Source organism: Salvelinus fontinalis, chromosome 5 (genome assembly GCF_029448725.1).
Source record: "Salvelinus fontinalis isolate EN_2023a chromosome 5, ASM2944872v1, whole genome shotgun sequence".
NCBI lineage: Eukaryota > Metazoa > Chordata > Actinopteri > Salmoniformes > Salmonidae > Salvelinus > Salvelinus fontinalis.
This window is the reverse complement of record NC_074669.1, coordinates 46248351-46274778: the sequence shown is the minus strand read 5'-3', so window position 1 is coordinate 46274778 and position 26428 is coordinate 46248351. Positions and strand designations below refer to the sequence as shown.

The following is a 26428-nucleotide window of genomic DNA, read 5'->3' as shown; positions in this document are numbered from 1 at the left end:
CACACAAACGCATCAGAGATCCACCACACTGGGAAAAAGGTGTGGATTCAACATACAATTGTAAGGCAACCAGCTGCAATAGGAGTCCTATCACAATCCTATTGCAGCTGCGTGCCTTACAATTGTACGTTGAATCAACCTTTCAGCCATTTTGTTGAGCAAAGTCATAATCCTATTGCAGCTGCGTGCCTTACAATTGTACGTTGAATCAACCTCAATGCCATTATTATTATATATTTTTAAAATGTATTTATATAACCTTTATTTAACTACAATCCTATTGCAGAACACTCACAATCCTATTGCAGCTGATTCCCTTACAATTGTACGTTGATTTAAACCTCAATGCTGGTTTGCAAAGTGATGTTTAATTCCTGTTGGAATCCAGAGCGAGGATATCCAGCAATTGTAACTTTTATTCACCCGCAACCTGCATTGAGAATGACTGCCGGGGTAAGGAAGATTGATTATTGAGACTACCTAAATCATATACACTGGAACAGACATCTCAGTAACGGGTGCAAAACGTCCAACTACTAACACATTAGATTAGTTTCTAAAAATGTACACTGAGTGTACAAACATTAGGAACACTGACCAGGTGAATCCAGTATGAAAGCTAAGATCCCTTATTGATGTCACCTGCTAAATCCACTTTAACCAGTGTAGATGAAGGGGATGAGACAGTTTAAATAAGGATTTTTAAGACAATTGAGACATGGATTGTGTATGTGCACCATTCAGAGGGTGAATGGGCAAGACAAAAGATTGAAGTGCCTTTGAACAGGGTATGGTAGTAGGTGCCAGGCGCACCGGTTTGAGTGTGCCAAGAACTGCAACGCTGCTGTTTTTTTTCACGCTCAACAGTCTCCCTGTGTGTCAAGCCTGATCCACCACCCAATGGACATACTGCACAGCCAACTTGACACAACTGTGGGAAGCAATGGAGTCAACATGGGCCAGCATCCCTATTGAATGCTTTTGACACCTTGTAGTCCATGCCCCGATAAACTGAGGCTGTTCTGAGGGCAAAAGGTGGTGAATATTAGGAAGGTGTTTCTAATGTTTTGTACACTCAGTGTACATTATTTATTTTTGTGTAATCAGCCAATCAACCAATGTAATCAACTAATCCGTGCCTTAAGAGAGTATTCATACCCCTTGATTTTTTTCCCACATTTTGTTGTTACAGCCTGAATTTAAAATACATTAAATTGAGATTTTGGGCTCTATTTCAACAAACCTAACGCAGTGGTAAATCTAAGCACTGGCGGTAGCACTATAGGTTCAGAGGTATGTCAGAAATATTTTTGCTATTTTCACCACAACAATTATAGGCACAGTTGCTGGTGGTGGTGCGAAAGGGCTGGGTTTTGATAAATAAACCAGTTGTGGGTGTGTCGAGGCTTGCCTCTCACTGGCCAATCAGAACGTGCTCCATGGCTAAATAGGTGGTTGCTTCAAGTTGTGTATTTACAGTCTTTTGTGTATTGCATTGTTATCAACTCCAATTTGAATGTTACTCCGTTATAGCCTAGTTTGTTAAATAGCCTGCCCCATATTTACAACATATGTTGAACATGTTTGCAGTCGACCTGTTTATATAAGCAATGCATTGCTTCAGTATGGAAATACATTGTTAAATAGGCTATAGCATTTGCACTGATATAGGGGCTCCTAGGCCTACTGTAAATTGCAGTCTGGACATGCCAAACGTAGTCAATAAGCAAGATTAAATTCACTAGGCTATTGAGGCCTAAAAAGACAGTGTATAATTGTAATCAAATTTTAATAAAAACGAAGTGATATTTAAATAGGCTATGTCTAAATACAGATACAGGAATCATAATTGCTCCCTGTGGGCATATAATACAGACAAGGCATCTTAGACTATGAAGGGTTTTATGCACATCCAAACCTTTCACAGATGCTGGATAAAGATCCAATATAAAGAGAAAGGGGAAATGTCCACAACATTATACTACTGGCAAATGTAATGTTTTATAAACATTATGGAACCATCTTACAGATAATATCTGCACTACAGAAATAGCAGATGAAAATTGCATTGCATTTGAACCATGTAGCAGCTTACTTCATCACCATAAACCCATGGATGTGAATATTTCTAATAAGTTTGGTTTTCAATCAAATTAAATGAAAAACAATCTGTTTTTTAAACCAATGTCGTGGAATTATTCTAATCAAAAGGAGAGACTTTTAATGTCTTTAAAACAAGTTAACTTTATGATTTAATTACTGCAGTAATGGAGCTTGTCAACGACCCTCCCGTAGGTGATTCGTTGAGAGCCCAACAAACGGATTTGAGCCACAGCATTTTATAGCAAAGTTCATCCCCCTGGATGTTCATGACAAACAACAGATGTATGGAATGGGTTACAAGGTTAAGATTCGTATGAAAGATACTAATAATTCACAGCAAACAGTATCTGCTGTAAAGACTGCTCTCATTGTGTAGAAACTAGGGTCTGGCCCCCAACTCCATACTGGAGCCATCTCCACCCTGGCACCTCAGTACAGAAACAGTCTTGTTAGTTTTATCACCCAAAGACATTGTAAATGTTCTGTCAGCATTACATCTCCCAGAGGCCCATTTTCAGTAAAATACACACAGATGAGTGTTCTATGAACCCCCTATTCTGTTGCATAAAATAACCATTTGATGCAATAACAGTATTTATAACATAATCTTGCAACACCAACAACAACATTTCTAATAAGGATTGGGTCAGAAGCTTGATATCATAAATCGCGTATCTCATTCATTAGCATGTGTGCACAGGGCAAGCCTAAATGTCTTTATGCATAACATTCACATGTTTATATACAAACTAGACTCCTGTCAATTGTATCGTTGCCTATGTCCTAGGGAGATTCTGAAAAAAATACAGCATTGATATAGCATTATAGGAGGATTGAATAGTTTGGAGGAGCGCGGTTGTCTTTGGTAACGTTAATTGGGTGAGGGGCGCTCTTTGAAAATGGAGATGGATAGCCTACTCAAACAAGCGAAATGAAGTATGCAGGTATGTGAATTTTGAATACCTAATGAAAAAGCATGAGGGCAAAAACCTCAAAAATATTTCAAAGCACGCTCAGTATACCATTTAAAACTAACTTACTCATTGGCTAGTTGACTAATGGCCAGGCTAAAAAAATACACATATGTGATGGTGCTAAATCAGCCTTGATTAAGGGAAGGATAGACTATGCTTGGTTCTTAATCAAATTAAACTAAATTGGGGGGAAACCAATAGTTTATGTTTCTAAATACTAGATTCAGCAGCGTAAAATCACATATCTCTTCCATGGGTACTCACTGTGCATCATGGCTGGATAGGCTGCACTTTCGCTTTCAAAATCCATGTAAGTATCAACTGCATTACTGCTAAGACCTGCTTTTTATGAGTCTTAAAACTTCCCATTAGCACTGCATGAAATTGTCATTTTTGCATGTGTTTTTAAGGACACATCTCAAATATTGCCACCCCTCCCACTATAAAGCAAGAGAGCTGATGTTAGACTGGTAAATTGCCGAACCTGGCATTTGGGCTGGAAAATGCTAGTGCGAAATTGACAAAAACAAAAATGTGTAAAAACATGTTTTCACTTTGTCATTATGGGGTATTCTGTGTAGATGGGTTAGAAAATGTATAAATTTTGAATTCAGGCTGTTACAATAAAACGTGGAATAAGTCAAGGGGTATGAATACAAAAGTACAGATATTGAAAAACTCAAACTGCAATAAAGCGTGCTGGGAAATAAGATAATGATGGCTCTGGTTTTCAGTGGTTTTGAGCAAACATACATTTTGTAATTTTACTCATCAAGCTTGTTCAAATTCAACTCAACTCGAGCAGAGTTTGTTGATTCAAAGTACAATTGTAAGGCAGCCAACTGCAATAGGATTGTGAGTATGCTCAACATTTGGGGGTATATACAGTAGCAGACCCAACATAGATTGTTGCCTTTTAAAAATGTACTCACACATACATTAGATCAATTTATTGTCCTTCTAAAGTCCACCCAACTCACAAAATAACGGTGATTAAGAAATTGGTTCAGTTGGCTTTTTAAAATGCATAGTTAAGTAGTGTGTGTGTGTGTTGTCTTTGTGATGTGGTTCCAGATGTTCATTATTGACAAAGTGGACGGAGATAGCGTTTCTCTGGGTTCTTTCGACATCTCCGGTTCCAAGTACACTCCCGAGGGAGAAGTGTGAGTATAGCCTGGAAACACACACACACACACACACACACACACACACACACACACACACACACACACACACACACACACACACACACACACACACACACACACACACACACACACACACACACACACACACACACACACACCTGACTTACTGTCTTCTCCATCTCTCTAAGTACTAAGAACGGTGCATTAGTGAAGTGTGGCCAGTATGATGGCTTGGTGGAGCTGTCCACCATCTGTGCTCTGTGCAATGACTCCTCTATGGACTACAACGATGTAAGTGAGTGTTTGTGAGTTTGCGTGCGTGCGTGTGTGTGCATGCGTGTGTGCGTGGTACTGAGTCAGCACTCAGTATCTGTATATGTGTAGCTGTTATTTTATGTATCTGATATGTGTATTAGTCTAGCCCAGATCTGATAGTGTCTTTCCCCTCTCTCCTGTAGTCTAAGGGTATCTATGAGAAGGTGGGCGAGGCCACTGAGACCGCTCTGTGCTGCCTGGTTGAGAAGATGAATGTGTTCAACACTGAAGTGCGCGGCCTGTCCAAGCCCGACAGAGCCAACGCCTGTTGCTCTGTAAGTCTTCCTTCCTCCCTCCCTTCACCTTTCCTCTATCCCTCATTTCCTCCCTCTCTCCAGTCCACCCTCTCTCACCTCCCTCTTTTCCTTCTGGCTCCCCTCTCCAACCTACTCCCCCATTCCACCCCTCTCATTCCTCCCTCTCCAGCCGACCCATGTCCTCTCCGTCTCTCTCTCAGGTGATCAAGCAGCTGATGAAGAAAGAGTTCACCCTGGAGTTCTCCAGAGACAGGAAGTCCATGTCAGTGTTCTGCTCACCAGCCAAGTCCTCTAAGGCCGCTGTCGGCAACAAGATGTTCGTCAAGGTGAGAGAATACCGGCAACCGTCTCTATGGAAATGCTCAAAGTAAACGCTCCAGTGATGTTGTCATATCAGTAATCTCTATAGCAATCTTGCAGTGATTGTTTATAAAGTTCCAAAATGCCCCTTGAGTCATGACTGTTATCTCTCTCCCTCTATCGCTCTCTCCCTAGGGCGCTCCCGAGGGTGTTATTGAGAGGTGTGCATATGTGCGCGTTGGCACCACCCGTGTGCCCTTGTCCGAGCCTGTCAAGAATAAGATCATGGCTGTGATCAAGGAGTGGGGTACTGGCCGTGACACCCTGCGTTGTCTGGCACTGGCCACCCGCGACACACCCCTCCGTATGGAAGAGATGAACCTCGAAGACTCCACCAAGTTCGGCGACTACGAGGTGAGAAAGGAGAGGAGAGAAGGGGGGAGGAAGTGCGTAAGGGAGAGAGGGGGGGAAGCGGAATTAAAGTACCCACTGTATTAATTACTAGGTAAATAAAGGGGTTCCTGAGTGGCTCAGCGGTCTAAGGAAATCGCAGTGCTGAGGCGTGACCGGGAACCCCATAGGGTAGTGCACAATTGGCCGGGGTCTTTCTTTGGCTCATCACGCTCTAGCGACTCCTTGTGGCTTTGAGCGGTGTTTCCTCCAACACATTGGTGCAGCTGACTTCCGGGTTAAGTGTGCAGTGTTAAGAGGTTTCGGAGGACGCATGTCTCAACCTTCACCTCTCCCGAGCCCATTGAGGAGATGCAGCGATGGGACAAGGTCCTAACTAACAATTAGAGGGAAAATGTATAATAACAAAACAACAAAAAATGTATAATAATAATTACTAGGTAAATAGAAATTCCAGCAGATTTTTTTGTATCTAAATTCATTGCATTCAAGCTTTATTTGCACAACAACTAATTTAATTTCTAAAGCACTTGCCCTACGTCTCCTCTCTCTCTCTGTCTGTGGTCCTCAGACTGACCTTACCTTCGTGGGCTGCGTGGGCATGCTGGACCCCCCTCGTAAGGAGGTCATTGGAGCTATTGAGCTGTGCAGGGCTGCTGGCATCCGCGTCATCATGATCACTGGTCAGTATACTGGACAGTAAAAATCTGGTGCTTTTCCTAAAGTTCCCTGGTTTCCAAGAAAACCCGGTTGGAAGTTCCCGGAATGAAGACAGAATAAACAGGAAATCCGGAATCCTCCAACTGGGATTTTGGGAAAGTTACCCAATTTTTGCAACCCTAACTAAATTTTTCTCTCTGTCTCCGTGTCTTTATCATTCCCACTGTTTCCATCCATCTACCTCTTCTGTGTTGGTTGTCTTTCCTCCATTATAGTTCATTGTGAAATATATTGAGAAACAATATCTTACAACTCATTATCCTCCCTCCCTCCCTCCTTCCCTCGCTCCCTCCCTCCCAGGTGACAACAAGGGAACAGCCGTGGCTATCTGCCGTCGTATTGGCATCTTCACCGAAGATGAGGACACTACTGGCCGAGCCTACACTGGCCGTGAATTTGACGACCTGTCCCTCCACGAGCAAAAAAAAGCAGTCCGCAAGGCCTGTTGCTATGCCCGCGTTGAGCCCTCTCACAAGTCCAAGATCGTTGAGTTCTTGCAAGGCTTCGATGAGATCACCGCCATGGTAAGAACAGAGGAGACATCTATTGAAAACTCAAAAGCTTTATTGTACAACCATCCAAATGACAAAAACTGAATATTTGCAGAAATACGATTTATATCATACAGAACACATCACTAACAGTCATCTTCCTTCTCTACCTTCTCTTTTCTTCCTTCTCTCTCTCTTCCTCCCCCTCCACCAGACCGGAGATGGAGTAAACGATGCCCCCGCCCTGAAGAAGGCCGAGATTGGCATCGCCATGGGCTCTGGCACTGCCGTTGCCAAGTCTGCCTCTGAGATGGTCCTGGCCGACGACAACTTCTCTTCCATCGTGGCAGCCGTCGAGGAGGGTAGAGCCATTTACAATAACATGAAGCAGTTCATCCGTTACCTCATATCCTCCAACGTTGGTGAGGTCGTCTGGTGAGTGTTCGGGGTGGATGGGTGGGTGTGAAGGGGGGGTGAAGTGACCACATAACAACTGAGATATAACCATGGTTGACCGCTAACCCAGAGGGACTTGTTGGAAGACAGAGATTCACTATCGTAGCAGCATAACTACTTGACTGCCAATAGATGAGTGTGACCAAGACACCACTGTGAGCAAGAACATCAATATGACGGCCACGCACAGTTCTAGTCACAAATTACTCTTCTTCTTTTTTCTTTCTTTCTTTCCCTCACTCATCATCCATCCCTCCATCTCTCTCAGTATCTTCCTGACCGCTGCCCTGGGTCTGCCGGAGGCTCTGATCCCTGTCCAGCTGCTGTGGGTCAACCTGGTGACTGATGGTCTCCCTGCCACTGCCCTGGGCTTCAACCCCCCCGACCTGGACATCATGGGCAAGCTGCCCCGCTCCCCCAAGGAGCCCCTCATCTCTGGATGGCTGTTCTTCAGATACCTCGCCATTGGAGGTATGATACGATAAAATACCATACCAACACTTTTATTGTACATTTTCATGGAAATGTATTCGGTGAAGTCAGGAACGCGTCAAAAACATAAAATACAAAACAATACAATTACAAATGCACTGCCCATTCTGCTTTCCTCCTACTCTCCATTTCTTTCAACAACCATTGGAGTCACTAGAATACCATTGTGAATGCATGACCAATACACTGCCTCATTCTATGTAGTTTGCTAGTGTGGATGTTGTTTTTAAGTAGTATCCAAAAGTGGATATTGTGTCTAAAGCCCCATCCTTTGTCCACATTCTAATTGTGCCCACATTTTTAGACAGGTGTAGACAATTAAGACTCATTGTTAACTAATTGTAAATCAGATCTTCCAAGTGTAAACAAACAAGATCAGGTCAAAGAACACATTTTTTATGTAACATTTTTTTGTCATTTAGCAAAAGCTCTTATCCAGAGCAATTTACAGTAAAGCACATACTTTTTTCATAATTGTGCCCTGTGGGAATCAAACCCACAACCTTGGCATTGCAAGCCCTGTATAAACAGGGATTATGTAGAATGATAGCGTGGATATTGGAACAGAGCCATGTTCCAGGTTCAACATATGCTCACTATTATGTACCTCATGTATGTCCGACACTCCAACCCTGAACTATCCCTGGCTCAGTCGTAAATCTAACTGCAACCCTGACCCAATGTCAAACACTTAGAGCCTCAACCCTCACCGGCTGCTGCTTTGCCCAACAATGGGCGTACAGCAGTGGCGGTCGGTGCCGTTTAACATAAGGGAGGACGATTATTTTTTTAATAAGCATGGCCTTATTTCTATTACAGCATATTGGATGACTGTCATTCATATTCCATTCACCCAGTTCAATGTAACATCGCTAGGTTTAGGCTACTACATGATACTAAAATGTTCTCTTTACCCATCATTAGGTTGCTACAACCTAACCTATGAATGAACGCTTACAACGTAGGTGCACAGGTCGAGAGACAAATTTGAGTAATCAAGGTGACAGACAGTGGCACATTCAATACCGCCTCGCACACTCTTGCCTACATCTAGCTGATCTAGGGTGTAATCATTAGTCCAACAGTTACAAATGAGTTTCTATTGGACAAATTCAGGTACATTTATCCCTGTTTTCTTCCGTTCGCTTCCGTTTAAGAAACGTTTTTCAACAGAATTGGTGGAATGAATGCAACCCTGATCACACACAAACACAGTTCACTTTCATAGCAGCCACATACAAACAGCATGATCACTTTTCTTGTAGTATAATTCCTTCTCGCATCTACGTGACCTTCTCCTCTCACATTTTCCTTCGCTTGTGGACATCTGTGCACAACACATCTGCTTTCTGTGACCAGGCGAAAAAAACATTCCAAGCCAAACCTTCGTATCATAACCGCTAACCGCTACACACAGCCTACATCGTTGTCACTATATTATCTAACTAGAACTAACACATTAGTAAACCCGCTACAATCATGCAGTACAGTCAGCAAGCAGTTTAGCAGTTACACCGGCGGGCTCCAGTGGCAATATATTTATAAAAACAAAAACTTACCTTGACTTAGAAGAATTCCAGTGTTGGATAGCCATAGCTAGCTAGATAGCATCCCTCTGTTTGAGCCAGGTGTTTGAGTAGGCTAAACTAGTTAGCTGCATTCACTAGCTAAGTAAGTGAAAGTGAAAAAAATACAACAAAATATGTGACTCACCACCTGGATTTTTGTCTTATGTAGCAACATTTGAATTTCTGTTTTTACATTGGATATCATACACTGCATTTGAGGAAACAATGGGAAAGTAATTCTGCCTTGAAAGTTGATCAACTTGTAAACTCACGTTTGAGAAACCGTCTTTCAATATTTTGGTATCTACACCCATTCAGCATTGTTCATACGCTCTTAAGCCTTAGCCCCACCCATCTCTTTAAGGGTTGATCCGTGCGTTCTGTACTAACTTGCCAGCTACTTCCAGACATCTAAGAAAGAGAGAACAGCTCACTGAACATTGCTCGCTCTAGCAGAGCTGGTTAGGCTATTTATGTTATCCAGAGCGTTGGTGACTGCAACTGTGTTGTCAGATTGTTCGTTCGTAAATTCAGAGTGCACACTGGACGCTCTGACCAATAAGTAGGGTTGTTCCGAAAGCTCTGACCTCACAACAACAGTCAAGCACCCAAGCTAACTGGCTAACATTGGCTAGCTACTTCCAGACACATAATGAGAGAACACCCCACTCTGACCATTTTACTCCCCCTAGCAGAGCTGGTTAGGCAGTTTTCATGTTATCCAGAGCGTTGGTGACTGTAACAGTGCTGCTGGCAACAATTGAATTACGCTTTGTTGCCGACGTTTACTGACACTAAACATATTCAACGGGTGTTGAGCTTTCAAAAATGCATCAGTTATTCTGCGCTCTGGCACACTAAGACGAGAGTCTTTTGTTAAGAAATGTAGCTAGATAGCTAGCTAGGTAAACAATGGATCCCAACGCATGACGTAACATTAGTTAGCAAGCCAGCCAGCTAACAGTACACTAACTTGAAATAAAAATACTTTGTAAAAACTAGAGTGGAGTCTTTTGTTAAGACATGTAGCTAGCTGGCTAGCTAAACAATGGACCATAATCACAACTCATGTTACTACCCTGCATGAATCTGCAGGTAGCTAACCAACCAGGTTCTATGGCTATAACTAGTCAAACAAATGTGTCTGAGATACGAAGAATAAGATCATACACATAACATTAGCGAGCGAACCAGCCAGCTAACGTTAGCTAGCTAACAGTACACTTGAAATCAAATATCTGAAAATGTAGCTAGCTAGACTATCTTACCAGTATACATCATGGTTGGACGCGTCTCCTGTCTGATGACATGCATGGTTGCTCTTAGCTTGACGATGTAATCCATACTGGTGTTTTCTCCATCTCCTTAGCTATCATACTCGAATTCCACTGATTTCAAACTTGTGTATGCTCTCCAGAACGTGGATTTTTCTGTGGCTAAACCAACTATGCTAATAATTTAACAATTTCATTCATATTTACAGATAGCATACAATTTTGATATTAAGGCACATGAAAGTTCACATGTTCGAGAAACTATTTCTGCTCCAAAAAACACATTTAGAAAAAGAAAAAAAATTACGTTCAAACAGCTCTCCTGTAAAGTCGTGACTTGCGACATACGCCTAGTGTCTTGAATCTGGTCACATATAGCTAGCTTTCTATATATAATAAATTAATTTGTTCAAAACTTTTCAACTATTGTCATTCTCTCTCTGAGTCAACTACTAACCACACTGTATGCACTGCAGTGCTAGCTAGCTGTATCTTATGCTTTCAGTACTAGATTCATTCTCTGATGCTTTGATTGGGTGGACAACATGTCAGTTCATGCTGCAAGAGCTCTGATAGGTTGGAGGACATTCTCCAGAAGTTGTCATAATTACTGTGTAAGTAAGTCTATGGAAGGGGGTGAGAACCATGAGCCTCCTAAGTTTTGTATTGAAGTCAATGTAGCCAGATGACGGAAAGTAGCTGTCCTCTGGCTACACCATGGTGCTACCCTAAAGAGTGCTGTTGAGGCTATTGTAGACCTTCATTGCAAAGCAATGTGTTTTAATCAATTATTTGGTGATGTGAATATATTTCGCATAGTTTTATTGAAAGAGGATAACTTTAATGTTTCACTTTAAAAAAATTATGAAATTCAACATAGGCTAAACTAGCTAGCTGCATTCGCTAGATTAGTAAGTGGGGGGAGGGGGATGCAACAAAATATAGCTAGCTCTCTCTCTCTTGCTTCTCCATAACTTTTGAAGAAATGTATTTGTTCAAAACTGTTCAACTATTCTTTCTCTCTTTCTGAGTCTACTCACCACATTCTATGCACCGCAATGATAGCTAGCTGTAGCTTATACTTTCAGTACTAGATTCATTCTCTGGTCCTTTTATTGGGTGGACAACATGTCAGAGGAGAACGGAAACTAGCTGTCCTCCAGCTGCACCATGGTGCAACCCTACAGAGTGCTGTTGAGGCTACTGTTAAAGATTGATGATATTTACTAGAAGAGAGAGACCAAGTTGAGACGCTAGACCAGGTGGATAAGGTATTATATTGAAGGCAGTTTAATAAGTTGCAAAGATATCTGACAACACGTGCACGGGCTCGTCCATTTAGCTCAGAGGGAGCTAGCAGGAGGAGCCCCGACTCATATTCTGCAATACATTTTATACAGTGAAATGACGTAGTTAGATTCTAGTAGTTCTGCTCTCCTGACTGGTCGCTGTGAGTGGAGGGCGGTCCCCTTCAGGCTGATATCAATGTTCCATTGGTTCTCAGTAGTGTTCTTTGTCCTTGGAACTCCCGCCTGAAACAGGGGTTTGTGTGTGTGTGTGTATATGCATGCGCATGCTCGTTGAGTGCCATGCCGGTCTGGGTTGTCTCTTGTATTGACAAGATGTTGAAGCAGACACCAGCAACTGGCGCCTGAGGTCAGAGCGCCCCCCTGAGGTCAGAGCGCCCCCCTGCCTTATCAGTGCTCATAAATGGTTTGTGTCAGCCATCTCTCTCTGTGTGTGTGTGGGAGTAAGGTTAGTATCTGGCACAGGCAGAACTGGTTCATCTGTGGGGTGCAGCAAAGTGTTACAACCACGTCTGCTTTAATAATGAAGGCATTATAACAATATTATAGCTAACAAATCCCCCTCTTCACGTCTTAAAAGACGTGACCACAGTAAAATTTGTCAGCAAACAATTATTATTTTTTATTTTATTCCCCCTCTTCACGTCTCACCAGAGACGTGACAATAGTAAATCCTCTAGCCATCACTAGTCATCAAATTGATACCCAGGCTCAGCTTCCTCAATAGCAAGGAGTGGGTACATCTGACCCCTATCGGTCTGCTTTGGGTCTATAGCAGATAGGGTATCAGAGTGCGAGCACATGGAATGCAACAGCAACCACAAAGCACAAGTATCGCGGCAAAAACAGAAATTGAGACAAGGATAGAGGAAACAAGCATTTTATAATTGCCAAAAGCATCCATCCAAGAATCCCACATAGTAGTGTCCACTCCGGAGTGCTGTTTCATCTTCCCATTAAGCGTGCGAAGACCCTCTAGGGCGGCGGTAAGACTTCCATCATTCGCTGTATTTTTGGGAATGAAAGTACAACATTGCTCCCCAAACATGGCACAAACACCTCCGCGCTCAGCCAACAACATATCTACTGCGATTCTATTCTGAAATGCCATCAGGGATGTAGCGGCCAATTGGCCATGGACCGCCTCGAAGCCTTGTTGAGTCCAAAATCCCACATTATTAACCAAAAAACGAGAAAATGAATGTTAAACCCTCAGGTCCATCCCTCTATACAACCTGTACCAGGTGGGCTCGTCGCCACCCGGGAACTTCAAACCTTCACAACAGGGAGGACAAACATCACTTTTTATTCATTCGACAACATCAATTGCAGCAAACCAAGGGTCCTCCTCTGTCAGGCCCACTCTCCTGCGAAAGCTTGATTCCGTATCAGCCTCTCCAACTGGAGCATCAAGCAACGGCATCATACCAGAGGTCCTTGCCACATCTGTAACAGACTTCTTCAAACAAGGTATGATACAGGCAGCACAGCACATGAGCATAAGAAAAACAACAACTAGGGACACCGAAATCCAGTATTCATCATTGTAGTGTACTTACCAAACCAACCACCCAGGGGAACAGTCCACTCTCCTCCACACCTGCAAGACCCTCCATCTCCACCGATAACCTTACCAACCCACTTAGAGCTTTTTTTTAAATGCTCCCATCCGGACTAGTATTGTTAGGGACAAACTTGCAATACTGTTCTCCAATCATTTTACATACACCTCCCTGGTTGGCCAGTATCATGTCTAGTGCTAGCCTATTCTGTCTAGCAGTTCGAGAGGTGGCATCCAATTGTTCAGCCATCCCCCTAAGTGCAGTGTGGGTGTAGTTGACAAATCATTGTTGATTATAGTAGATATAATTGATCCAGGCATTTTGTTTAGTATCAACAATAGCTGGACCAAGAATGGTGGGCATCAGATGCCACAGACCATCATTTCTGTTTAATGCCTGGAATTCGTGGGGGGACCCCTATTAGGACCCCCAAGAGGTTGGTGTGGATGTTATCTGTACCCTCGGACCAAGTAGCGTCTCGGCTCTGCCGTCTCCTGGGTTGGTTCCGAGCCTCTGTGTCATGTGCAGCTCCCAGAAGTTGATTAGCTGTAACCTCAATAATAGGCAATGGTGTTATCAGACTGGCCAAAACACATGTGCAACGACAATTTCCTTTCAAAATGGGGGTCAACTGCCTGGCAGGTCCACACATCCACCATACATCAGCAACACCTCTAGTTAATAGTGACATTAGTGATGCAGGCAGTAGTAGGGAGCCTCACATAGTCTATACCCCTACCTGTACCAGTGATACAGCTGTAATATCCCCCATATGCCTTAACTCCCCACGGTACCTTCTGGGGAGGGACTTCTGGGAACACAAGACTCAGAGTTTTACACAGGGTTGAATTTGGCTTAAACTTTCCAATGTACACATCCAACCTTCCCCATTACTTAGGGCAAATGGGTGAGCAGCCAGAATAGGTCTGGCATGTCCACATACGACACAGTCCTTTCTATTTATTGTTTTGTAGGCCAACCACATATTCTCCCTTTCCTCATATTCAGTTTAAGTCCCCAATTGGTCACTATCTGAGATGTCTTTTACATTTATTACCTGTACCAGATTGGAGAGCTTAGGTGGTGGTGTGGGACTTGGTCTTGAAGTGGTGGAGGAGGCCGGCTGAACCCTGGTCCGTTGGAACTGGTGGTTGTTCTGGCAGTACTGTGATGGTAACATCCCCATCGTATCCTAATCAGACAGCTCAGGACCACAAGCAGTCCTGAAAAACCCCATCCTCTCCCAGAGAACACATCATCAGCCAGAGATCAAGCAACACTTTCACTTATATGAACGTTCACAGTGATGACAGGTCGGGGTCAGGGAATTCTTCATTAAGGAGTTGACCCCTGAGCTTTATTAGCAACAGTTCTTCTCCTTAACTCTGTGATCATTCGGCAGTGCCAGTGTGTCTCACCCTCCAAGTGCGATATGCCCCCAGGTCAAGTGAATCACCTTCTCCTTTAATTCATCTGTAACGCATAAAATCCTGGACATACAGGTTCGGTTAACCACCAGTTTCTCATTTGTTTTATCTGATTATATATTTAACTTCTATACCTATTTGTTAGCTATAATTATTATTATTATTTATTTTTTAATTATTATTATTTTTTTTTTAAATAATTAGTTTATTATCCAATAGGCCCCATCTTATCCTAGACCACAATGTACCCATCCCCCTCTTGATACCTGGCTCTAGCCAGGTAACAACCTTACCTATTCTAAATAATGACTTAGGTAAGAATAGTAAAATATTCTTATGTTCTACATTATCATTGTAGGAGCGCCCCTTTCATGTCTCCATTCAGTAACTGTTATCTACCCATTCTGTTATCCATGTCCTGGCGCCCCTTCCGAAACTCCCCTCTCTGCTCTCAAACCTTCAAGGTCTCAGCAGTGTAGGGAGGGCCTGTCTGTCTGCCCTTTCCCTTATCTGTCTGTAACAACTGTTTTGTTTCCAAATTTTAACTAAATGTCTCACTGTTTGGCTTCATCTAAACTCATGGATTTTTAGAAAAACATGTCTATGGTGGCAATTTCTAGAGTCCTTACATATTAATTTACCTCAAAACCAGAATACCAAATGACCACAAATGCATTATCTACATGGCCCTCCCCCGAAGCTGATCAGACTTCAAGAGACAGCCATGATGCAGGTCAAAGGTTACAACACCCCCTTACATTCGTGTTCCATACCATGTCTAGACCTATTAAAGAACCCCTTATCTTTAAAAATTAAAAATTTCCTTGTCTAATTAAAACTCAGAAAATAAAACTCTGAATATTCCATATATGAGTGTGCCCCTTTAAGATACCTTGTCTCTGGGAACATGTAAATCCCCTTAACCCAAACGTTTACTACAAACAAAACATAATTACATAGTTATACCTGTCACAAGAATTTAAAACATGGCCAAGAGGATTAAGTCCTCACCACATTAAAGCTCAGGCTTGGACTTAGGTACCGAGCGGCGACCAGTTAAAAAATAGTTATTAACCTTACCCGGATTTGCCAATTCAGCACGAGCTCCCGAATGATCAAGCTCAGTTTAATTCCGATGCTACCTAGAAGGGTGTCCGAGGCGTGTACGAGGTTGCCAACAACTTACATCTTCAACTTACACTAACTTCTAGTCCCGGACACTGATACAACTTGAACAGACACTTCAACCGTGCAGGATCCTTCTAGTTCTAGCAACTAGGCCCGCTTCTACGGTGGTCAATCATTTCTCATTACTCATTTCATCTCTTTTCATTCTTAGACTATATCACAAATATCTTTGCATCAATGCCTTAGTATGCAACTTATATAATAAATTTAACGGAAATTCATACTCACACTCAGTCACTGATCTTAAATTTGGTTATCTCTATAATACAATATGCAGATTTTTGATTTAACCGGCTCTGCTTACCTTTTGTTTAGTCGACTTTTAGATCAGATTCCTGAGGTGAGATGAATCCCCGGCAGCTCCTTTTCAGGTCACCCGTCTCTCTGGATTTGTCTCCAACTTCTCTCTCTCTTCTCATCATCCTCCTATGGACCGAATTCAGGTTCTTAGAAAACCGTCCTCTGCTACCATGTTAAAGATTGATGATATTTACTAGAAGAGAGAGACCAAGTTGAGACGCTAGACCAGGTGGATAAGGTATGATATTTAAGGCAGTTTAATAAGTTGCAAAGATATCTGACAACACGTGCACGGGCTCTTCCATTTAGCTCAGAGGGAGCTAGCAGGAGGAGCCCCGACTCATATTCTGCAATACATTTTATACAGTGAAATGACGTAGTTAGATTCTAGTAGTTCTGCTCTCCTGACTGGTCGCTGTGAGTGGAGGGCGGTCCCCTTCAGGCTGATATCAATGTTCCATTGGTTCTCAGTAGTGTTCTTTGTCCTTGGAACTCCCGCCTGAAACAGGGGTTTGTGTGTGTGTGTGTATATGCATGCGCATGCTCGTTGAGTGCCATGCCGGTCTGGGTTGTCTCTTGTATTGACAAGATGTTGAAGCAGACACCAGCAACTGGCGCCTGAGGTCAGAGCGCCCCCCTGAGGTCAGAGCGCCCCCCTGCCTTATCAGTGCTCATAAATGGTTTGTGTCAGCCATCTCTCTCTGTGTGTGTGTGGGAATAAGGTTAGTATCTGGCACAGGCAGAACTGGTTCATCTGTGGGGTGCAGCAAAGTGTTACAACCACGTCTGCTTTAATAATGAAGGCATTATAACAATATTATAGCTAACACTACTTTAGACCTTTAATCAATTATTTGGTGCCGTGAATATGTTTAGGAAAGTTTTACCTAAAAATGATAACTTCTTTTGTTTCACAACAACAAAAACCACCCCGTCCTCTTCTGAGGAGCCTCCACTGGCTTACAGCCTAGACACCCTGCCCCCCTCTACCACACCACATTTAAATTGAGCAGTGCTTTATTGGCATGGTGGTGGGACACAAACTGCAGCCAAAGCAATAATCAAATTAATGTTACACCGTTTCTGTACATCCTAGGGATAAAGGAACACGGTAGATAAAAAATACACATTTAATTCAAAGTAATTCAATTCTACACAAGCAAACAACAGCAAAGTATGCCATCATCTCATCTCGATACTTCAACGGGAAAAGGTAATCAAATCAATTGGACAATTGACAAATTACAATTTAGATCAATGTTACCTGACTTCCTGTGGTCTGTGTTCCAGGCTACGTTGGTGCTGCCACCGTTGCTGCTGCCGCCTGGTGGTTCCTCTACAGTGAGGACGGCCCTGGCGTGTCTTTCTACCAGCTGGTGAGTAGTAGCATTAGATATGGAAGAGGAAGCAAGACCTCCTACTCCCTAATTTTTATTTCAATGGAAGTCAATGAACTAAGCAGACTGCTAACACATTGGTGTCTATGGGAGGAGCACCCCCTTAAGCAAGTCCTGACCAAGTCTGACCAAATCCTAAAGCAATGGGACTCCCTAAATCTGTCTCAGATTGTTACCAATCCCACAAGGTATGACTCCAAATACCCAGAAAACACTACTGTCCTCGATGTTATCCTCACAAATAATCCTGATAGGTACAGTATCAGTCTGGTGTTTTCTGTAATGACCTTAGTGATCATTGTTTTACAGCGTTCATAATTGCTTCTCAGTGAAACAACCTGTCCTGATTTTTCATAGACGCTTGCTCAAAAACTTTAATGAGCAAGCCTTCCTTCATGAACTGGACTTTGTAAAATGTTATAGAATCAGCTTGATCCCCTCAGTCGAAGACGCTTGGACATTCTTTTTTTATATTTTCAGTGGTATTTTTAACAAACATGCCCGCATAAAGAAAATGAGAATTAAAAACAGGTTCAGTCCCTGGTTCGACCGTGATCTTGCAGAGTTACTCCACCTCAAGAATTGCATTCGGCGAAAGGCTCGGTACACGCATACTCAGGCTGGCTGGCTATCGTTCAGGTAAATGAGAAATAAGTGCACTCAGGCTATCCAGAAGGTCAAAGTTAGTTACTTCAAGGAGCAGTTCTCTCTCTCTCTCTGTGTCTAACCCCAAGAAGTTCTGGAAAACAGTTAAAGACCTGGAGAATAAACCCTCCTCCTCACAGCTGCCCATGTCCCTTAATGTTGATGATGTGGTTGTTACTGACAAGAAGCATATGGCTGAGTTCTTCAATTAATCACCACTTCATTAAGTCAGGATTTCTATTTGACTCAGCCATGCCTCCTTGCCCATCCAACATTTCCTCATATCCCACCCCTTCTAATGCACCTATCCCCGATGCTTCTCCCTATTTTTCCCCTGCCTCGCTACAAAGTTTCTTCCTGCAGGCAGTCACTGAGTCTGAGGTGCTAAAGGAGCTCCTTAAACTTGATCCCAAAAAAACATCTGGGTCAGATGTTTTAGACCCTTTCTTCTTTAAGGTTGCTGTCCCTATCATCGCCAAGCCTGTCTCTCCTTTCTGGGGAGGTTCCCATTGCTTGGAAGGCAGCCACGGTTAGTCCTTTATTTAAAGGGGTAGATCAAGCTGATCCTAACTGTTATAGGCCTCTTTCTATTTGCCATGTTTATCAAAAGTGTTGGAAAAACTTGTTAATAATCAACTTACTGGCTTTCTTGATGTCGATAGTATTCTCTCGGGTATGCAATCTGGTTTCCGCTCAGGTTATGGATGTGTCACTGCAACCTTAAAGGTCCTCAATGATGTCACCATTTCCCTTGAGTCTTAGCAATACTGTGCTGCTATTTTTATTGACTTGGCAAAGCTTTTGATACAGTAGACCATTCCATTCTTGTGGGCCGGCTAAGAAGTATTGGTGTCTCTAAAGGGTCTTTGGGCTGATTTGCTAACTACCTCTCTCAAAGAGCCCAGTGTATAAAGTCAGAAAATCTGCAGTCTCAGCCACTGCCTGTCACCAAGGGAGTACCCCAAGGCTCAATCCTAGGCCTAACACTCTTCTCAATTTACATCAACAACATAGCTCAGGCAGTAGAAAGCTCTCTCATCCATTTATATGCAGATGATACATTCTTATACTCAGCTGGCCCCTCCCCAGATTTTGTGTTAAATGCTCTACATCAAAGCTTCCTTAGTGTCCAACAAGCTTTCTCTACCCTTGACCTTTGTTTTGGAGGTGTTCAGAACAAGGTTATGTGGTTTGATAAGAAGAATGCCCCTCCTCCCACAGGTGTTATTACTACCTCTGAGGATTTAGAGCTTGAGGTAGTCACCTCATACAAGTACTTGGGAGTATGGCTAGACAGTGTACTGTCCTTCTCTCAGCACATATCAAAGCTGCAGGCTGAAGTTAAATCTAGACTTGGTTTCCTTTATCGTAATTGCTCCCCTTTCACCCCAGCTGCCAAACTAACCCTGAATCAGATGACCATCCTACCCATGCTAGATTACGGAGACATCATTTATAGATCGGCAGGTAATGTTGCTCTCGAGCGGCTAGATGTTCTTTACCATTCGGCCATCAGATTTGCCACCATTTGCCAGGCTGTCATTGTAATTAAGAATTTGTTATTAACTGACTTGCCTAGTTAAATAAAAGTTAAATAAAATAAAATAAAAATGAAGCAGACAATCCCAATCCTAAATCGAACCCTAGTCTGGCTCTCAATGTAGCTCTGAATTAATTAATTTTTCCCCTATACAATCCTGGGGGCAGGGGCTACCTAGGACTTACATTTAAATTCTTTATTGAGCAAAAATGTGCAGTCTGGTGTGTAGGCCCTGGTTAAAAGTACTGCTTTTTAGAATTAGATAAACTTTATCAACACAAATGTAGAAATTTGTCTTTCTCTTCACCAGATAAAAACCGACATGAAACGCCATCCCAGATAATGAAATAAACCGTACAAAAGTGCCACTGCAGTGCCAAATTCATATATGTTGCGTTGTTGGTCTAAAACCATAATCATCATCAAGAGATCCTCATTTAAAATACACCTATAGTCAAAGACCTTCATCATGATCATCAATTTTGTGGATATTTAATGTTATTGGTAGGGGCTACCTAGGATCTAAATTTAAACTTCTTACTGAGCAAAAATGTAGTGAATGATTCTGTAGTGAATGATAATCTAGTAAATGGTTCCATCCTAATTCTCTTGATTTCTCTCTTCAGTCCCACTTCATGCAGTGCCACGAGGAAAACGAGGACTTTGTCGGCGTCCACTGTGAGGTGTTTGAGGCCGCTCCGCCCATGACCATGGCCCTGTCTGTGTTGGTCACCATCGAGATGTGCAATGCCCTCAACAGGTCAGACTGCAACTAGAAGAAACATTTGTTCCTGCCTGGTTCAATATAAAGGAATGATAGAAGATTCATGTTAGAAAAGCAAGATTCAATTATGCATAACATTAAGGGCCCGAATCCCAGATTAAGCCTAATCCTTGACAAAAAGAAAAGCACTTTCAATGGAGATTATCCATTTGACATGCAGGACAGGAGTAGGCTTAATCTGGGTCCTCAAAATTTGCAACATTGGTAGTTTGTTAGCACTGTAATTCTTGATACACAGTATATCAATTTAGAGGTAGAACAGTAAAGTTATATAAAACACTTATGTTAATAAATTATAGCACTTCTATAACAGTGTGTTTCTAAAACACAGAGTATCAAGAGTATGATATGAAAACCTAATCCCAGAAGTAGCTATGACATTGAAAGTGTAGTGTAACCCCAAAGAAATTGGAAGAGTAATTTTAGATTAACCGTGCAGAACAAACATTATCCTCCATCCCTCACCATGTAATCTCAGATCACACGCTTCTGCACACCTCTTGGCACACACCTGCATCCACACACATTTTAAATACTTTATTTGGATTCACAAATCAAATGTACATTTCAAAAAGGATCCAAACATCTCAGCGCACAGTGTTTAGCCAGCGTGCCTTACGTAACCCCTCTGTCCCCCCAGTTTGTCTGAGAACCAGTCCCTGTTGCGCATGCCACCCTGGAGCAACCTATGGCTGGTTGGAGCCATGTCCCTCTCCATGTCACTCCACTTCGTGATCATTTACGTGGACCCCATGCCTGTGAGTCTGCCTTACCTCGCACCACAACCCTCCCATACTTGTCCTGTCCGGCTCCAAGGACCACTAGTTTTGATCCTTCATCCATCTCTCGCTGCCTCCTTTTTGTCTTACTCTCTCTCTCCCAGCCAAACATTGTTATAATACAATCCCCTTTACTGTGTTCCCTGACACGAAGGGCTATTCAATTCGTATTGCGGAAAAAATAGCGTTAGAGCGCGATTGACATTTTAAAAGCAATGTTCCCGCGTTAGCGGAGACTGCATTCGCGGTAAACGCTACATATTGCGCCAGCAGCATACCACCCTGCATACCACTACTGGCTTGCTTCTGAAGCTAAGCAGGGTTGGTCCTGGTCAGGCCCTGGATGGGAGACCAGATGCTGCTGGAAGTGGTGTTGGAGGGCCAGTAGGAGGCACTCTTTCCTCTGGTCTAAAAAATATCCCAATGCCCCAGGGCAGTGATTGGGGACACTGCCCTGTGTGTAGGGTGCCGTCTTTCGGATGGGACGTTAAACGGGTGTCCTGACTCTCTGAGGTCATTAAAGATCCCATGGCACTTATCGTAAGAGTAGGGGTGTTAACCCCGGTGTCCTGGCTAAATTCCCAATCTGGCCCTCAAACCATCATGGTCACCTAATAATCCCCAGTTTACAATTGGCTCATTCATCCCCCTCCTCTCCCCTGTAACTATTCCCCAGGTCGTTGCTGCAAATGAGAACGTGTTCTCAGTCAACTTACCTGGTAAAATAACGGAAAAATAAAAAAATATATATTGGCTCAATCGGAAATGACCTGAACATTTCTATCGCATAATCTGTAACGCTTCAGCGATACAGATTGAATAGAGCCCTAAGTAAGAGTGATACTTGAGTAAGAGTATTTGACAATTGAGTAAGGCCTATATTCAATCTGTACCGTTATAGTGAGATTTACATTTAAAGGTAATTTCCAATTGAGACGACATATGCACCGTTTACAGTGAGTGGTCTACGCAAACATTGCTTTTAAAAAGGTGCATAGCCCGATCGGATTGAAACTAGCCTTAAGAGTATGTGATAACTAAGTAGTAGTATGTGATATGTCTGAAATGTGCCTGTCCTCTCTTCTGCAGATGATCTTTAAATTGACCCACTTGAACGTGGAAAAATGGATGGTGGTGCTCAAGCTCTCCTTCCCTGTCATCCTCATTGACGAGGTCCTCAAGTTTGTGGCCCGTAATTACCTGGAGGGTAAGGATACACACACACAAATCTATTATTGAGTAAATCTAACATTCCTTGTAATAATATCCTGTAATATCCACAGAAAATGTTCCCTCTAATTATTTTGGGCACTGAGCAAATTTCAGGTCTTGCGAGTGAAAACTGGAATGTTGGGAGAATTCTGTGTAACTTCACAGTTTTAGACAGTAGCCAATAGGATATTGTAGACCTGTCAGAGTGGCCTACCAACAAAACCAGTAATGCAAGTCCCATAACATTTTCACAATTTTGATTTCTATGATATAGCCTACAATAGCCTATATGGGGTGTTCAATGCAGTCTTTTAAAAACATTTTTACATTATGCTCTTGTAGGAAGCAGTAACGCCCCATCGCTGACCAATTGAAGAAAAGGCATTAGGGCTAGGGTGGACTGTAAATTAGGTTTAGGACTGTTCCTGACCGATGTACAATAGCGGTAGTATGTCAGAGGAATGAGGAGATGGCCAGGAATCTAATACTTGATTTTATTGCATACACAGAGCACACTGGGTTGTTTGGAGGTTATGGAATTGTGGTTTTAAGTCAGTCACACACAACAAAGAAAGAACAAAAGGCAAGATGGCCACCGGATTGAATCACAGCACAACTAGGGGGAAAGCTGCAGCTTAAATAGTGCAGGAATGTCAATTAGTTCACTGGGAACAGGTGTGGTAATTAGCCAGGGAGTGGCCAGAGAAGGAAAACCTGGTTGCTGCCATGAGCCTTTGTAACACCAATACTTACATATAACTGGGCTAATAACTTGCTAGCTAGCAAAGAATATCAACAAATGTGCACACGCACAGCTCTGGTCTGAAAAGCAAATCCACTGGCTGGTGATTGAAAGACCACTCGTGTACTACCAGTCAATAGAATTATACTCCGATGCGCTTTGGCTTAGCCTAGACAGCCGATAGTGGGTGTTTGATCAGTACTATTTTTTAGGATTGATGTGCCCTGCAGGTAAAACATTCGTGTCGCCAGTGGGCCGGCTCGTACATAAAGCATCCTCCATTCATGCTGCCAAAGCATAATTTTCCTTCTTAACCAGCTTTAAAATGGCAGGCTGTCCGAAAAAAGAAAAAAAATAGAAAAGTGTGTACTGTAGCAGTGATGTAAAGAACTTAGTAAAAAAAATACGTGAAAGTACTACTTAAGTAGGTTTTTTTGGTATCTGTACTTCACTTCATATTTTTGACAACTTTATGCTTTTACTTCAATACATTTCTAAAGAAAATGTACTTTTTACTCCATACATTTTCCCGGACACCCAAATATACTCTTTACATTTTGAATGCTTAGCTGGACAGGAAAATGGTCTAATTCACACACCTATTTATATAACGCATTGTCATCCCTACTACCTCTGATCTGGCAGACTCACTAAACACATGCTTCGTTTGTAAATTATGTCTGAGGGTTGGAGCGTGCCCCTGGCTATGGGTAATTTGAAGAAGAAAAAAACAAGAAAATGGTGCTGTCTGGTTTGCTTAAGGAATTTGACATTATTTAAAACCAAATATTTTTTTACTTAAGTAGCATTTTACTGGATGCCTTTCCCTTTTACTTTAGTCATTTTCTATGAAAGTATCTTTACTTTTACTCAAGTATGACAAAATTGTGTACTTTTCCCACCACTGTACTGTAGTTGAGGAAAATATCTTGAGCCCACTATCGGCTGCCTAGGCTAGCTGTGGCTCTAACTACAACAAAATCACAGACTCAATCTTAGATTTGTTTTGTTGCGCTGAAAAGAGGCTGATAAGTGTTGATTAAATCAGAGAAACATTGATCTACATAGAGCAAACTCAGTTAAGTTCAATCTCTTGCATCTCTGCGCGGGCTGATATCTGCATGGGAGTCCTGGACGTGGTGCGTGTCTGTGCACGCAAACAGCTTAGAGTGAACATTGATCCACAGACTTTCATACCTGCTTCAATGGCTTACTAAGACTATCATCCATTCTAAATATGACATATTTAATTGCAAAACCTTTAATAGATTAATATGATATATCTTCCTATCAGGTGCCTTCATTGCCCTCTCCCCCACTTTTCCTATACCTGCCCCTGCTACTCCCCCCCATCCATCCTGTTTTCACTTTGTTTATGATTCAATGGTTTTGTATTTTGTGTCCAGATAGTGTCAACACTAAATTTACACTGATAATATATAATACATATAATATCCACCCTTATATGTATTCACTAAAGTCTGTGTGAGTGACTTCCTACAGGTTTCTATATATCACCATATTGCTTAATAAAACTGTGTCTAATTTTATGGCTATAAATGTCACATTTAGGTAGTAATTGCCTTTGTACTCTTCCACCAGCAAGATCTAGCTTGGGGACAAATCAAATCAAACTGTCACATTCGCCGAATACAAGTTTAGACCTTACCGTGAAATGCTTACTTACAAATCCCTTAACTCTTCTTGAACTGCATTGTTGGTTAAGAAAATATTTACCAACTAAAGTCAAAAATAATAAAAAGTAACACAATAACATAACAAGGCTATATATGGGAGTACCGGTACCGAGTCAGTGTGCGGGAGTACAGGTTACTTGAGGTAATTCGTGCATGTAGGTAGTGGTAGGACAAGGTTAGCCTTTGCAGTTTTAACTTGTTAATATTACAATTTTCCAACATTAACATTTAACTGCAGTCAACATACAGTAGTAGCCTATTATTGTATGGAAAAGTCAGTTTTTTTTATGAACATAGTAAAAATGTTGGTATCATTTAGCAGACGCTTTTATACAAAACTTGGTAATGCGTGCATACATTTTATAAGTGGGTGGCCTCTGGGAATTGAACCCACAATCCTGGCATTTGAAGTGCCATGCTGTACCAACTGAGCTACACAGAACCACCAATATTTGCTGTTGAGTATATAAGTGTTGGATAACGTCAATTGAGCAGAACTAAAATGTAACTAAATGGCCAGAATAGATGCATGCCCAACTCCACGTCAATCAATAGTACTTCATGTAGATCTAAAAGGACTGTATTTCTAATATGGTAATTTTAGGCTGGATTGAAATGTTCCCCATATTGCTTATACCTATCCTCCAAATTGATCCCTAGGGGCTAGTGCTCAATTTGGGACTTAAGTCTAGCCCTACCTTATCCGGTTGCCAATACCCTTCTCTTTCCCATGCAGTTGCTGATGACAATCTAGTAAGCAAGAAGTGGGACTAAAAGAACACCTGGAGTATAAAGGAGAGAAAAGAATGAGAAGAGGAACGGTGGAAGCACTTCCCAGAAATGAGAGCGCAGACCGTCACTAGAAGCGAGAGAAAAAAAATCTAACAAGATCAAAGAATGAAACAAAGCCAACAGAAAATTACAAAAAAAAAAATATATATTTGTGTATGTATTGAAATTAAGTTAATATATAAGAAAGTGTTATGACATGAACAATATATTCAAATTATTCTTAAAAAATAAAACTGTATTAAAAGAGAATACAAGTGTCTGGTTAATTGTTATTGGTTTTGGTTTGATTCCCAGTATCTCACATACTTACTTATGGTTGATGAGAAGCATCTTCTCCTTCACTTATGAGTCCTTTGGTGTCTGTGGAGTTCAATCATGGATATACAGCTGCAGACAGCGCATGTGAAGGCTTGGTTGGAATAGCCCTGTGAGCATGCCTCAGGTGGCTAGGTCCTCTATACTGGATGGATTGATCTTGTACCTCTTCAGAGTGGTTTTAATTCGGTCCTGCATCCGCTTCTTCTGGCCACCAGCAGAGCGTTTGCCT

The 26428-nt window shown here is 42.1% G+C and overlaps 1 protein-coding gene across 1 annotated transcript in view; it reads left to right on the top strand.

Annotated features, from left to right (window-relative positions):
• LOC129855678 (sarcoplasmic/endoplasmic reticulum calcium ATPase 1-like) overlaps window positions 1-26146 on the top strand; it is a 39260-nt gene extending 13114 nt beyond the window's left edge. The window contains exons 12-25 of the mRNA XM_055923590.1: window positions 4152-4240; window positions 4414-4516; window positions 4684-4815; window positions 4998-5123; window positions 5293-5511; window positions 6080-6191; window positions 6529-6752; window positions 6934-7154; window positions 7444-7646; window positions 17584-17669; window positions 20502-20635; window positions 21300-21417; window positions 22528-22645; window positions 25826-26146. Of these exons, the coding sequence (XP_055779565.1) occupies window positions 4152-4240; window positions 4414-4516; window positions 4684-4815; window positions 4998-5123; window positions 5293-5511; window positions 6080-6191; window positions 6529-6752; window positions 6934-7154; window positions 7444-7646; window positions 17584-17669; window positions 20502-20635; window positions 21300-21417; window positions 22528-22645; window positions 25826-25863 (1923 nt within the window). The 3' untranslated portion in view covers window positions 25864-26146. The remainder of the gene's footprint in view (window positions 1-4151; window positions 4241-4413; window positions 4517-4683; window positions 4816-4997; window positions 5124-5292; window positions 5512-6079; window positions 6192-6528; window positions 6753-6933; window positions 7155-7443; window positions 7647-17583; window positions 17670-20501; window positions 20636-21299; window positions 21418-22527; window positions 22646-25825) is intronic.
• Window positions 26147-26428: the final 282 nt, after the last annotated feature.